Below are 13,594 nucleotides of genomic sequence, written 5' to 3' on the forward strand. Positions count from 1 at the left end.
TTTTTTTTTTTTTTGAGATGTGGGTTTAAAACCAGAAGCAAAACTTCCACAAAGAGTAGGGAAATGGGGCAAAAATAAGAGAATTGTCTTTAGCTGTTCCTTCAGATCTCTTCGATACGCAAGTCTACAATTGAGAAAATGAAAACCATCCCCAAACGTCCCAAAAAGGTGAAACTATACTTTTACAGTATTGGTTAGCCTGAAATGGAACACTTTGATTGGCTAAGAAGACTTTTACTCTGCTAGCCACTAAGGAAGTGCGAGCCGAAGCTATTATTTATGTGGACTCCACCCCCTTATGACGACATTGTTGGAAATTAACCAATGAAAATGCAGTCCCTTGCGAGCCTTCATTTGCATACAGGCTCTATAAGTAGCGCGTAAGCAAGCCTTTTGGAAGTAGTCCGGATCGTTTCTGGAGTGTGGCGTTTCTTCTTGCAAAAATGCCTGATCCAGCAAAGTCGGCTCCTGCTCCCAAGAAGGGTTCTAAGAAGGCTGTTACGAAAGTACAGAAGAAGGACGGTAAGAAGCGCAAGCGCAGCCGTAAGGAGAGCTACTCCGTTTATGTGTATAAAGTGTTGAAGCAGGTTCATCCGGACACCGGCATCTCCTCTAAGGCTATGGGCATCATGAATTCCTTCGTCAACGACATCTTCGAGCGCATCGCTGGTGAGGCCTCCCGCCTGGCGCATTACAACAAGCGTTCGACCATCACGTCCCGGGAGATCCAGACGGCCGTGCGCCTGCTGCTGCCCGGCGAGCTGGCCAAGCACGCCGTGTCCGAGGGCACCAAGGCGGTCACCAAGTACACCAGCTCGAAGTAAGGGCGCGCAAAGGACGTAATAGGACAGCTACTTTACCCCAACGGCTCTTTTCAGAGCCACTTTATTTGTCACACTAAGCGGCTGTAAGCACTTGCTAGAAGATGTGGCTTTTGGTTAGGTGGGGTGGGCCTGTGCTCTCCGAAACATTTGGGTTTGGGGCCAAGTTAAGACCGTGATAAAGATTGCTCTGGCTGTTTAAAATCTGGAACCTCCTATAGTGCGGTGGTGTCACCTAGTGGCATGACTCTTGGTAACAATTATTCCTTAAAATGGTCTCTACCTAGTTCTGAGTCTGACATGGAAGCTTAGACACAGTTTAAAGTTTTTGTTTTTGGCGGGGGTTGCTGTTCTACTTCTCTGCCCTTAAATGTCAACGCTAGGTTTTTCTTAAATAAGCGAGCCGGAATGTTTCCCTTAGTGTACAAACGAACAATCCCTCCGTCCCTTACTCCCCACCGCATTTTAATGTTCTATTCGTAAACGTTTCTAGGTGTCTGTCACGAACGATACGCAATAAAGCCAATAAAGTAGTCTCTTTGGCCTACGTGTCTCAATCTGTCCTTGCTTAACTTCCTAGCCCAATCCTTTAACCAGGTAAAGATTTTTGCCTCCTACCCCTTAGGACGTTTAGTAATATCTGGAGACAAAGTTTTTCTCTTGGAGAGGGGTGCTAACTGGCATTTAGTGGATAAGGGCCACGGATGCTGATAAACATACCAAAATGCATAAGACAACCCCCACGGCCAAGAGTTCCTTCTCTGTAACCTCAGTCCTTGCAGGGCCAGCTGCCTGACCCAGCCGCCAGACTTCCCTTACGTGAGGATTTGGATTTAATTCTCATTTGGGTCCAAAACTTCCCTCCACCCCACCACCTAGTCAATGTTATTTTGCTTTTGGTGAAAAGCTGAGAACGCAGATATACTGTGATTACTTACATGCCACAGGAAAATTATCTTCTCCAGGGCAAGGAACTTATCTTCTCTTAAGTTTCCTGGTTATATAAGAACCACCTTGGTGCTTGCTAAACACATTCCCAGGTGCCTCTCCTGGAGCTTCCTGATAAAGTCAGGTGGTTTTTAGTGTTCTCAGGTGTACTTAAAAAAGTTGGGGGCGTATGATGTGCCAATGGCCACAGCTAACATACGAGATGAATTTCTAAAGACCCCTTAGTTCAAACTTGCATAACTCAAGACAAATCCTGACAGAGGCTGGTGAATGTTTTACCAAACCAAAGGTATCCTTAAGGTAAAAGAAAAAAATCTTAGTTTCCAGTTATCAAGCTTTAAAATTAAGCCATTCTTGATAAATGTTAAGGAATTTGACAAGTTTGTGCTTAAAATGAATTTTATTTATAATGTAAGAGTTCAAATTTACACCCAATTAAAGTTAATAAAATGGGCTGTGTATGATTTCTTTCACTGGAAAATGAAGATTTTTCTGAGTCATTTTCCCTGGCGAGAGGAATGACTCACTGAGAATTTTATTTTCCCAGTGAAAGAAAAATCATTATGCAGCACATTTTATAGTTGGAAAAGTTAGTAAGTGAAAAGGCCAGGGTGTCTATCTTCTCCATCAAGTTATCAGACCATCAGAGACATCATCTGGTCTCCTCCCCTAAGATCCTGAAGGCTCTCTTCTCCCTGAGGACTAGCGAGTGACCCTTATTTCTCATGGTCTTTGGAGGTTGTTAAAGCATTGTCAACTGGCTCACCTAATCGAAAGCTAGCATTAATCACTCATGACTGAAGGATTAAGCCCCAACACCTTATCCTGAAACTAAAGGCCTTCTGCCATCTCACCAAAACTTCCCTTCAGTTGCTTGTTTTCCTCAGATCTGTAGCAGAGCCAAAATGCAGTACCCACTGTCGTATAATGCCTCTTAAGTTTCTAGTCCTTTGTGCTTTTGATAGGTGGCCTTCTAAACCATAGTACTTTCTGTTGCTCTTGCAACTGCTCAAAGCCTGTCAACCTGCCCGTTCTTTAAACTGTTGCTCAAATCTCGCTCCTTGAAGCCTTCCCATCCCATTCTAGGTCACAGTAGTCTTTCTCCTTTTAACTCGTAAGGCTTTCTTTGTTCCTTGCACAATGAATCTGCAATTAACTGTAGCTTTGTGAACTGGGTAGTCTTTTTACTTAATTTCTTTTTCATTGTTTTTACATGTTCTTGTTTGTCTTCTAATGGAAGACAGGGTTTACTTAAAAAAAATACTTATTAGAAACTTCCACAAAGGTTGTTCTAGAGTCCATTATAAAATAGCATCTCAGGGGCACCTGGGTGGCTCAGTTGGTTAAGCAACTGACTCTTGGCTTCAGCTCAGGTCATGATCTCAGGGTCGTGAGATCAAGCCCTGAGTTGGGCTCCATGGTCAGCTGCTGAGTCTGCTTGAGATTCTCTCACTCTCCTCCCTCTTCCTCTGCCCCTCTCCCCTCTCGTGCTCTCGCTCAAATAAAATCTTAAAAAAAAAAAAAAGTAGCATCTTGGTGAAAGTTTGTTGACTGATTGCCCAGACCAGAGAATGCTAGAAAATTGGTCTGAAGGTGGTAAGTTCATGTACTACAATAAGCTTTTTTTCCTCCACTTTTCCCTAAATTTTCCTGCTCCTTTAATCTGAAACACTCATTTATAATAATTATTGACCCACTTAAAAACAACTGTTGGAGATTAAAAACTCCTAAGAGGGGCAGATAAGAGTACTGCACTTGACTGCTTCCTTTCATCCAATGTATCTATGTGGCCAAAATGATGGGATTCTACTGGAACTTTTTCAGCCTAGTTTGGATGCTGCTTTTCCAGTGTTGCAAGCAAGGGTGAGGAGGGAGATGCATTCCAGAAGATGAAAAATGTTTGTGGTATGAAGATAAGGAGCTTTATATATCAGATCCAGTGAGCATTGTAAATGGGCTTGGTCTGGGTCAAGTCAAATGTCATTAAGATTGGTTAGTCATTATTTCAAGGACTAGGGAATGGATTGTGGTATCTATATACACTTACAAACATGACAGTTTAATCTTGTCCTAATTTTTAGACAAATGCCTCATTTTAAAACTGGGTGCATTTCCTAAAAGTGATCTAAGAGTCAAAACACTTAAATTCAGGGGCGCTTGGGTGGCTCAGTCGTTAAGCGTCTGCCTTCAGCTCAGGTCATGATCCCAGGGTCCTGGGATCGAGTCTCATATCGGACTCCCTGCTCAGCGGGAAGCCTGCTTCTCCCTCTCCCACTCCCCCTGCTTGTGTTTCCTCTCTTGCTGTCTCTCTGTGTCAAATAAATACAAATCTTAAAAAAAAACTTAAATTCGGACGACATAATTCAAGCACAGGACAACAGTTGGGAAATGTTATACGATCTCTTTGAGGGGCATAAAGTAGGAGTTATGAAAGAATGTCAATCTTGAGGAAGGAACAAGACTGTTTTGGAGAATTACCAGATAGTGATTTTTTCCTACATTTTATAACTTATAGCTGAGCCATCATATGATTTGGCAAAAATAGAAAACTTGATAAAAAAATTCTAGATCCCATACTGCCAACATGAACAAGCTTTTGAAATATAAAAGCAGGATGTGTTTTCTTTTCATGTATAATCAAATATATCAAACATATAATATTAGTAAAACAGATGGATAAAAAGATGTAAATAGGGGCACCTGGGTGGCTCAGTCGTTAAGCGTCTGCCTTCGGCTCGGGTCGTGATCCTAGGGTCCTGGGATCGAGCCCCACGTCAGGCTCCCCGCTCCACGGGAAGCCTGCTTCTCCCTCTCCCGCTCCCCCTGCTTGTGTTCCCTCTCTCGCTGTGTCTGTTTCTGTCAAATAAATAAATAAATAAAATCTTTAAAAAAAAAAAAAAGATGTAAATACATCTAATAGAAGGGATTACACCAGTATAAAAATAATTACAATTCAAGGCAAAACGTGTTATTCCCAAAAGAGGGGCTAAGAAGGAAATGTTATGAGTTAAGGAGAATGATAGGTTGCATCTGGCTGGAGGGTTCAGGAATATTCCATGAGGAGAACTTACATGTGCCAAGTCCTATATGGGTGATGGGGATACGTAGGTGTCCTCCTTCCCAAGTCCATGAGGTTCCTCTGGAATATTGTTTGTAACCAATATATCAAGTATCCTCTGGTAATTTTTTTTAAGTTTTCATTTTATCCAATTTTCTGTAACCTCTTCAATTTTTCTGATTTTGGTAGATGAAATTCTCCATCATTCTATATTCTGTGACTAGAGGTCATTAATTCTGCACCCTTCATGCAGGTTGTAACATTTTCCTTTGACTTTAATATATCTCTTTTAAAAATTGTATTTTTTAATTAAAATTATTTATTTATTTGCCAGAGAGAGAGCACAAGCAGGGGGAGAAGCAGGCTCCCTGATGCGGGACTCAATCCCAGGACCCTGGGATCATGACCTGAGCCAAAGGCAGACACTTAACCAAATGAGCCACCCAGGCATCCCCTTAAATATTTTATTTTCACAGACAATTTTATGTCATTACATTGAAAAGCTCTGGCTGCCCCTCCTGCCTTACACAACAATTCAAGTCACATTGTTCTTGGCTCACAGCATCTCAAACCTGTTGAAACTTTGTTCACCATAGTCCTAGCTTGAGAGAAATTTGATTTTATTGTTCCCTGTGAGATTAATTTTCTCTGGGGAGGTGACTATGATAGGGTGAGTGAATAATAAGCCTTTTCTTAGTCACCTATGATTTATCAGAAAATATTGTTGACTCAAAATATGTCAAGTCTCCAACCACACCTTGACACCTCCATGGCTGCCCCCTGCCCTAAGCCACCGCCACATCCTCAGGATATTTGCAACGGCCTTTGGACTGGTCTCCTTGCTTCTGCCATCTACCCTCATGCTCCGTTTTCCACAAAATAGCCGGAGTAAACTTCTTGAAACATGAGTCCTGTTACTCCCACACTCTTCTCCCCATTGGAACACCCCCCCACCACCACCACCACCTGCGCCAACCATGGCTTCAGAGTGAAGGCCACATCCTTATGATGGCGGGCATACACCTCCTGTCTTCCTGCTCTCCCTTTTGTTTGCTCCACTTCCTCACACTCGTCTCCCTGTCCTTCCAGAAGATGCCAAGGCCCTGGTATCTCAGGGCCTTTGTACTTGCCATTTCCTCTTCTGGAAAGGCTCTTCCCCAGATACTTACTGACTGGCTTCCTCATGTCTTTTAGGTTTCTGCTCAAAGGATACCTTACCATCTTGTCATTGAGGACTTCCTTGAGCAGCTTATATAAGATAACAAGCCCACTTCTACTTCCCCCAACTTCATGATACTTTTTATTCCCCTACCTTTCTTAATTTTCCTCCATGGACCATCTGATACTAATGTGTTTATTTATTACTGAATCAGAACCTACCAAAAAAAAAACTATTCTTACCTGCTTACTGTAACTCCATGCTTTCTGGGTGCAAGGCTTCTCAATTAGAGGCTACTTTACCAGCTTCTCTTGTATCTAGGTCTGTCCATAAGACAAAGTTCTGGGCCAATGAGATGTGACTGGAAGTGATATATATTATTTCAAGTCTGTGCCCTAAAAAGGAAAAGGTATGTGCTTCCCTTGCCTTTTTTTTCCCCCTTTCCTCTGGCTCAGTTGTAGAAATGGTGGCAGGAACCGTGGCAACCACCTCGGACCCAGAAACAAATCTTGTGATAAAGATAGCTGAAGTGCTCTCCTAGCCCTGGGACTATGACATGAGAGATAAACAGAGTTGTATCTTCTTTAAGCCACTGTGTTTTTAAAGATTTGTTACAATAATTTAGGCTGTATTCTGACCCATTGTCTGATTCTCTTCTTACCTTCCCAGAGTAAGTCCTATAGAAGCAGGTACTTTTTATTTTTCTATCCCCATCATCTAGAACTGCATCTGGAACATAGTGGGCACTCAGTAAATATTTATGAGATGAATGGATTGATGAGGGACAAGTAGTTGAAAAGGATGGCAGAGCTTGAAGACCTAGATTTAATAAAAAAAAATTATTGAATTTGAAACCTTTTGCCCTCTGAATGAGGAACAGCACAATATAGAATGAAGGTCTACGTGAGGTTGCAACAACCATGGTCCACAAATCAGTTTAGAAGCTTCACAGTATAAGTTGTTGGATATTTATACTAACCTACACTAATTCAGAAGCAGTAAGAGGGTAAAAGAAAACTTTTGTTTCCTCTACTACTCCCAATCCTTCTAGCCACCAAATGTGCAGGTTCTCCACACCAAGCAATTCTGATGTTAACCTACCTGGATTTGGCACAGACTTCCCCCCACTTCAGACACTACTCACAGTAGTGGGTCTCCAGGTTACCCACACTTCTGTCAGTCTTGGCTACAAATCAGGGGTTCTCACCCCTCTTCAGATTTGATCATTTGTTACAATGACTCATAGAACTCTGGGAAACATGTTTACCAGTTTATTATAAAGGCTCTAGGAAGGGATACAGATGATCAGCCAGGTGAAGTTGTACACAGGGCAAGGTCCAGAAGGGTCCCAAGTGCAGGAGCTTCTGTCCCTGTGGAGTTGTGGTGTCTACCCTGCTGAAATGTGTATGTGTGCACCAACCCAGAAGCTTTCTGAACCCCATAGTTTAGGGATTTTTATGGAGCCTTTATCAAGTAGACATGATGGATTATTGGCTCAATCTCCAGCCCTTCTCCTCCCTGGAGGATGGGGGGTGGAGCTAAAAGCTCGAAGCTTCTAATTATAGTTTGGCCTTTCTGGTGACCAACCTCCATCCTGAAGCTTTCTAGGAGCCCACCAAAAGCCAACTCTTTAGAACAAAAGACACTTCCCATTACCCGGGAAATTCCAAGAGATCTAGGAGCTTTGTATCAGGAACCAGGGGCAGAGACCAAATACATATTTCTTACTATGTCACCGTCCACCCCCGGTCTCTAGCCACGGACCCCTTCCAGCAAACTGACTATAATAAAGTCAAAATATACTGCCTGAGGGGCACTTGGGTGGCTCAGTCAGTTGAGTGACCAACTCTTGGTCTTAGCCCAGGTCTTGATCTTGGGGTCATGGGTTCAGGCCCTGCTGCTTTGGGAACCATGCTGGGTATGGAACTTACTTTAAAAAAAAAAAAAAGAGGGGCGCCTGGGTGGCTCAGTTGGTTAAGCGACTGCCTTCGGCTCAGGTCATGATCCCAGTGTCCTGGGATCAAGCCCTGCATCGGGCTCCCTGCTGGGCAGGGGGCCTGCTTCTCCCTCTCCCTCTGCCACTCCCACCGCTTGTGCTCTCCTGCTCTCTGTCAAATAAATAAAATCTTTAAAAAAAAGAAAAGATACTGGCTGAAAAGGCAGTGTGGTGATGAACATTAGCGGTGAGTCCCAGTTTCCCCACCTGAGAGCTATATGACCTTGGGAAAGTGTCTTCACTCCTCTGACTCTCAATTTCTTCCTCTGTAAAATGAAAAAAATAATGGAACCTACATTATTATAGGTTTGTTATGAAGATTAAATGAGCTAATATGTTTTATGCACTTAGAGTAGCTGGAACACGGTAAATATTTGATCAGTATTTCATTATGATTATGGTTAGGAAGGCACTTCCTGCAGGTACCACTGTACCTCCAGAGCATATTCCTAGTGATTTGAGAGTCACCTCCCTACATGTTGGAGCAATAAGACCTTCATTTTCTAAAACATCATCCAAGGAGACAATTCCACAATTTACTTGTGGGGACTTTGATTCTGTAGAACCTTCAATATCTGTTATATGTCCTGATAGGGAAAAAATGAATTAGAAAACAAGACCTTATGTATAGTATCTGTTACCAGTGCTCTATAAAGACCTATATTATCTGGCAAATACATTTAAAAAAATCAGATTATGTTTGCAATACTTTCCATCAATGTTTTTAGGAAAAATGAAATACTTTCATTAAATACTTCTTTCCTATTTCTGATTTCTGAGTTGAAATCTCTGAATTTTAAGGACTTAACCCAGGAGCAAGTCAAGTGAATAAAAATGATTTAGGGCACATTATGAGGTAGCACAGAGAAGGACACACCTTATAACCAAAAGGAGAATAGGCAAATATTTGGGAAATGTTAAAATCAGAAATTTTAAAATGGGCTTGGTGGAGCCAGGTTGATGACTTATGGGTCAATCATTTCTGCTTATTTAAAGTATTTCACATTTTTCCTCTCAGTATTTTCGAGATGAAGCTCTTGTTTTTGCCACTTACTCAGGAACCAAAGTTTTCCCAAGAATATAAGGAAGACTTTCTTATGTAAACTATAGTCCAAGGAGTAGCAAACAAGGCGGATGATAGCTCTGAGACCTCAAGATTTATTTTCTTTGGCCAAGAACACATTATATAATAGGTGATATATTTCAGATGGTTGTAGTAAAAAGAGGCATAAGAATCTAGAGTCTCACTATCAGCCAATCCAAGGAACTTTGCTTAGATGACCAAAGCCAGAAAGACCAAAGGAGGGAAATAATAGAACTTATGCAGTTCTCCAGTATTTGACCTTTGGGGACCAAATTTGGATGCTGGCTTACTGTCTCAAGGTAGTAAAGAGGTAGTGGCTTGGGATTGGTTGATTATTTTGAGAGAGAGATCGAGATCTTAATTGATCTTGGGACTTGAATAATACCAGGCATCCAGAAGAAGGAATCTTGTGACAAAAAAATGGAAAACACAGGTTTGTGAAATGAAGTAAGGAGCAAATTTTCTCTGTTGCTTCACATGATCAAGAGCAGTGATTATAAATTACCAGAAGGTTGGGGGAAGTCCATATCACTCTTTTGATATCATATCTTTTTAACATTCAGGAGAAGAGAATATACGTAAAGACATCAGCTTTGTTTTTGTAGGCAATGATGTTTGAGTCTTGTCTAAGTCTTAGTTTCTACTTGGTAGGATTCTAATTTTCAAATGCATTGAAAGAAAACTCTTTAGGCCAAGAGGGAGTGTGAAACACAGTTCAGATACACCACAGATAAAACCCTGGGCAAATGTTGTTCAATGTTCTTAATATAATTCCCAATCTAGGGTTGGGCCTTAAACTACTTGAATTTCTTTCTGGAGATGCGTTTCATCTAGTTTGGCATGTCTAGACTTAAGACCCACATTATAACATGTAGAATAATGAGCAAGAGAAAGGCATACTGGTTAACCTATATATATTAGGGTTACTTCCAGCAAGTGAATATACCTTTGTTTCCTTAGGCTTCTTCACTCCTCTGCCTGCTGCACTATGAAAAGTGAAGAAAAATTATTTTGCTTATTGAAGTGTCTCTGTAGGGGACATTCCCCCCGGTGTTTGATTTGTTGAATTGTTCATAGTTGTTGTTGTTTTTTCACATTACTATCAATAATTAAGAAATTATTCTTTAAAAAGATTTTATTTATTTGACACACAGAGAGAGAGATAGCAAAAGAGGGAGAACAAGCAAGGGGAGTGGCAGAGGGAAAGGGAGAAGCAGGCTTCCCACTGAGCAAGGAGCCCGATGCAGGGCTCGATCCCAGGACCCTGGGATCATGACCCAAGCTGAAGGCAGACGCTTAACCGACTGAGCCACCCAAGTTCCCCTAAGAAATTATTCTTAAGTGAATTTTTTTTTTTCAGAAATAGCAGATGTGTGTAGAGAACACAATTTTAGGATTGGCAGGAGAGTTAACCAAGGTAAAACTTGAATTTCAATCCTTGGCCTAGAGAAAAAACCTAAGAAACCTTTTCATTGCCTAAGGGAGGTGTATTTCATGGTATTATGATTGTGGGATGTGTTTAGATGGGAAAGGGGCATAATAGATCAATCTTTCTGGATTAGTATATGCAAATCATTTATAGTGGGTAAAAGCAGAGTCTCAGGAATTGGCAGATCAAGTCGACTAAAACTTGCTGAGGATATGGAGGAGTTGAAGAACATGGTCAACAAACTTAGTCATAATTGTACTTATACCCACACCATCCTGTATCCAAAGTAGAAAATGTACATTTTGGATTCACGTAAATCCTGATAAAAACTGACCATGTGTAAGATGATAAATGAAAGCTCAACAAGTGTTGAAAAGTTGAAACTATATGATATACATTCACTAATCATAATGCAAGGACATAACTAAAAATATTCTCCTTGATCTATACTGTTAGGAAATAGCATATGGACTAAAGAGAAAAAAAAATTAAAATTATATACAATAATAGTAACAAATAATAATACAATATTAATACAATAACAATACAATTATAATAACAAAGAGAATACTATACATTAAAACTTATATTAAGAGGTCAGAGGAAAAGTCATGGCTTTAAAATGCATTTATGAGAGAATGAGAATTATTAAAAATAATGAAGTAAAGCTTTTAACATAAAGCTAATAAAGGGACACCAAAACAGGAGGGAAGTAGAAGAATAAATTAGGATAGAAGCAGAAATGAATAGATCATACTTCCTCATTCCCCCAAAATAGAACTAATCAATAAAGCCAAAATCTGGTTCTTTGAAAGAAAATTAAAGGGTTAATCCTTTGGCAATTTAATATTGAAAGAGAAAAAGCACACTACTATATCAGCAACGTTAAATATAGAAGATATTTTAAGTGGTATGTGTATTTTGACACATATATTTGCAAATGTAGACAAAATATTTACTTTTTAATACAAGTGATCAAAGTTGCCCTAAGAAAGGTAGAATGACTGAATAAAAATAGCTATAGGAGAAACTGAAAAGATAGGCAAAGACCTACCCTTAAAAACAGCAGAGAAACTCTCCGGAGAGTTTCACCAGACATTGAGGGAAGAGACGATATTTATATAAATTGACCAAGATAATGGAAAAAAGATAAAAAGCCACATGCAAATATTATGAGACAAAGACAGCAACAGATACTATTAAGTTTAAATGAAATAGGGGTCCCTGGGTGGTGTGGTTGGTTAAGCATTCAACTCTTGGTTTCAGTTCAAGTCATGATCTCAGGGTTGTGAGATCAAGCCGCTGCATTGGGCCCTATGCTCCGCACATGTCTGCTTAAGACTCTCTCTCCCTCTGCCCCTCCCTCCTGCCCTCTCTCTCTAAAATAAATAAATAAGTCTTAAAAAAAAAAAAGATTAAGTGAAATAAGCCCTGCAAAGCAAATAAAAGGGTTTTTGGTAAATAAAACAAATCCATAGATCTTAGATATCATGGGCCACAATACAGATTTGAAAGTGGAATGAAAGGTAACTGGGATAAAAAACTGCAATTCAAGAAGCTGTTAAGTGCAGGGTTAAGATTTGAATTTTAGTTTGTTGTACCCAAAGCCTGTGAAATTTCAAGATGTGATTGAATTCAAGTTAAGAAATGATTATTTTCAAAAAAAGAAAGAAATGATTATTTTCTAAAATAAATATGGTTCTTACAAACCTGTTGCAAATGCCTATTTCTTCTTATCTTTAAGGCCTTTTTCTGCCCTTTCAGAAGAAATGGTCTTCAAAGTCACAGCCGGACTCCAGAGCTGATTTACTGGAGATCATGTCATGGCTTCCTCAAAATTATCTTCTTAGAGAGAACCACATTTGGGGAATTTATTTCTCCAGAATGTGTAAACCAATTATTTCTAGTCTTCCTTAGAGATTTTCTATCTCCATTAACTCACTTATCATGTTTGGGAAACTTTCCCTTTAACACATGCTCCCTCTTCACAATTTATTCTTAAGCAGAGGAGGTAAGGAGTAATGGACTTTGTGTGATAAGGAGATGAAATGGGGAAGGCAGAAAGATGAGCTTTTAGGAACTTGGACCCTACAATTAGAAACAAACCAAGAAATAAGGAATAATGTAAGGACAGCAGACAATTTTATTGGATCTCATTTGACTGCCAGTGTGCATTAACAAGGAAGTCTCTACCTAAAAGACCTTATGGAGGCCCAGATTTTCAACTTACTAGAATTTTCTTTTTACATCCTGCTTTCCATTGCCAACCTTAATAGACAGTTCTCTTAGGTTCTTTCAGTTTTTATATTATCATAACTATGAGACTGGTAATAATCACTTCCTAAGATTTTAACAATACCATTTACAATAACTTACAAAAATGAAAAACCTAGGGATAAATCTAACAAAAAGATGAACAAGACTTCTAGGGAGAAAATCCTTTTTGATTTGATTGTTGAGAGATATTAACAAGGATATAAAAAATGGAGAGTTATACCATGTGCATGAATTGGAAAAGTCAATATTTTAATGATGTCAGTCTCTATCCTTCACTCTCACTCCCAAAATCTACAGATTTAATGCAATCCCACTCCAAATCCCATAGTCTTCTCAGGAGAATTTGATATAGTTTATCACTCTTTTTTTCTTGAGACCTTTCTTCTTCTGTTTTTCTCCTATTTCATTGGCTATTCCTTGTCAACATCTTTTGCTGCCAACGCTTCTACGCAACCTTTAAGATTTGGTACATCCCAGGGTTCAGCCTTAGACCCTTTTCTGTTTTCTATCTGTACTTTCTGCTTACATTGTCTCTTCTAACCCCATGGCTCTAAATGCCACATATATATGATGATTGTCAAATTTTTATCTCTACTCCAACATTGTTCTCTGAGCTCTACTCATATTCCATGGCTTTGTCAACAGTTACACTTAAATGTCAAATAGGAATCTTAATACATCCAATACAAAACTTTTGCTTCTTGCTACTCCTCTCTCCCATTACACCAACTTGCTCTTTCGCAGTTCCTGGTCCTGGTCAATAGAATCAGTTTATTGCTCAGGCCCAAATCTAGAAGTTGTTTCTGATTCCTCTTTTTCCCA

General features: G+C 39.9%; 1 protein-coding gene and 1 long non-coding RNA gene across 3 annotated transcripts in view; one reads left to right on the forward strand and one right to left on the reverse strand.

Moving 5' to 3' along the window:
- Window positions 1-8,654, reverse strand: part of LOC141371718 (uncharacterized) — a 13,515-nt gene extending 4,861 nt beyond the window's left edge. For both annotated transcript variants that reach the window (XR_012376888.1, XR_012376889.1), the window contains exons 1-2: window positions 8,190-8,654; window positions 6,648-6,805 (exon numbers count right to left, since the gene is read on the reverse strand). This is a non-coding gene — a long non-coding RNA (uncharacterized lncRNA). The remainder of the gene's footprint in view (window positions 1-6,647; window positions 6,806-8,189) is intronic.
- LOC112813287 (histone H2B type 2-F) lies at window positions 8-3,294 on the forward strand. Its single transcript, XM_025858335.2, has one exon. The coding sequence runs from the start codon at window positions 444-446 to the stop codon at window positions 822-824; it is 381 nt and encodes a 126-aa protein (XP_025714120.1). The 5' UTR covers window positions 8-443; the 3' UTR covers window positions 825-3,294.
- Window positions 8,655-13,594: the final 4,940 nt, after the last annotated feature.

The sequence above is a fragment of the Callorhinus ursinus genome, unplaced genomic scaffold (genome assembly GCF_003265705.2).
Source record: "Callorhinus ursinus isolate GAN/ISIS: 27379988/994484 unplaced genomic scaffold, GSC_fseal_2.0 scaffold90, whole genome shotgun sequence".
NCBI lineage: Eukaryota > Metazoa > Chordata > Mammalia > Carnivora > Otariidae > Callorhinus > Callorhinus ursinus.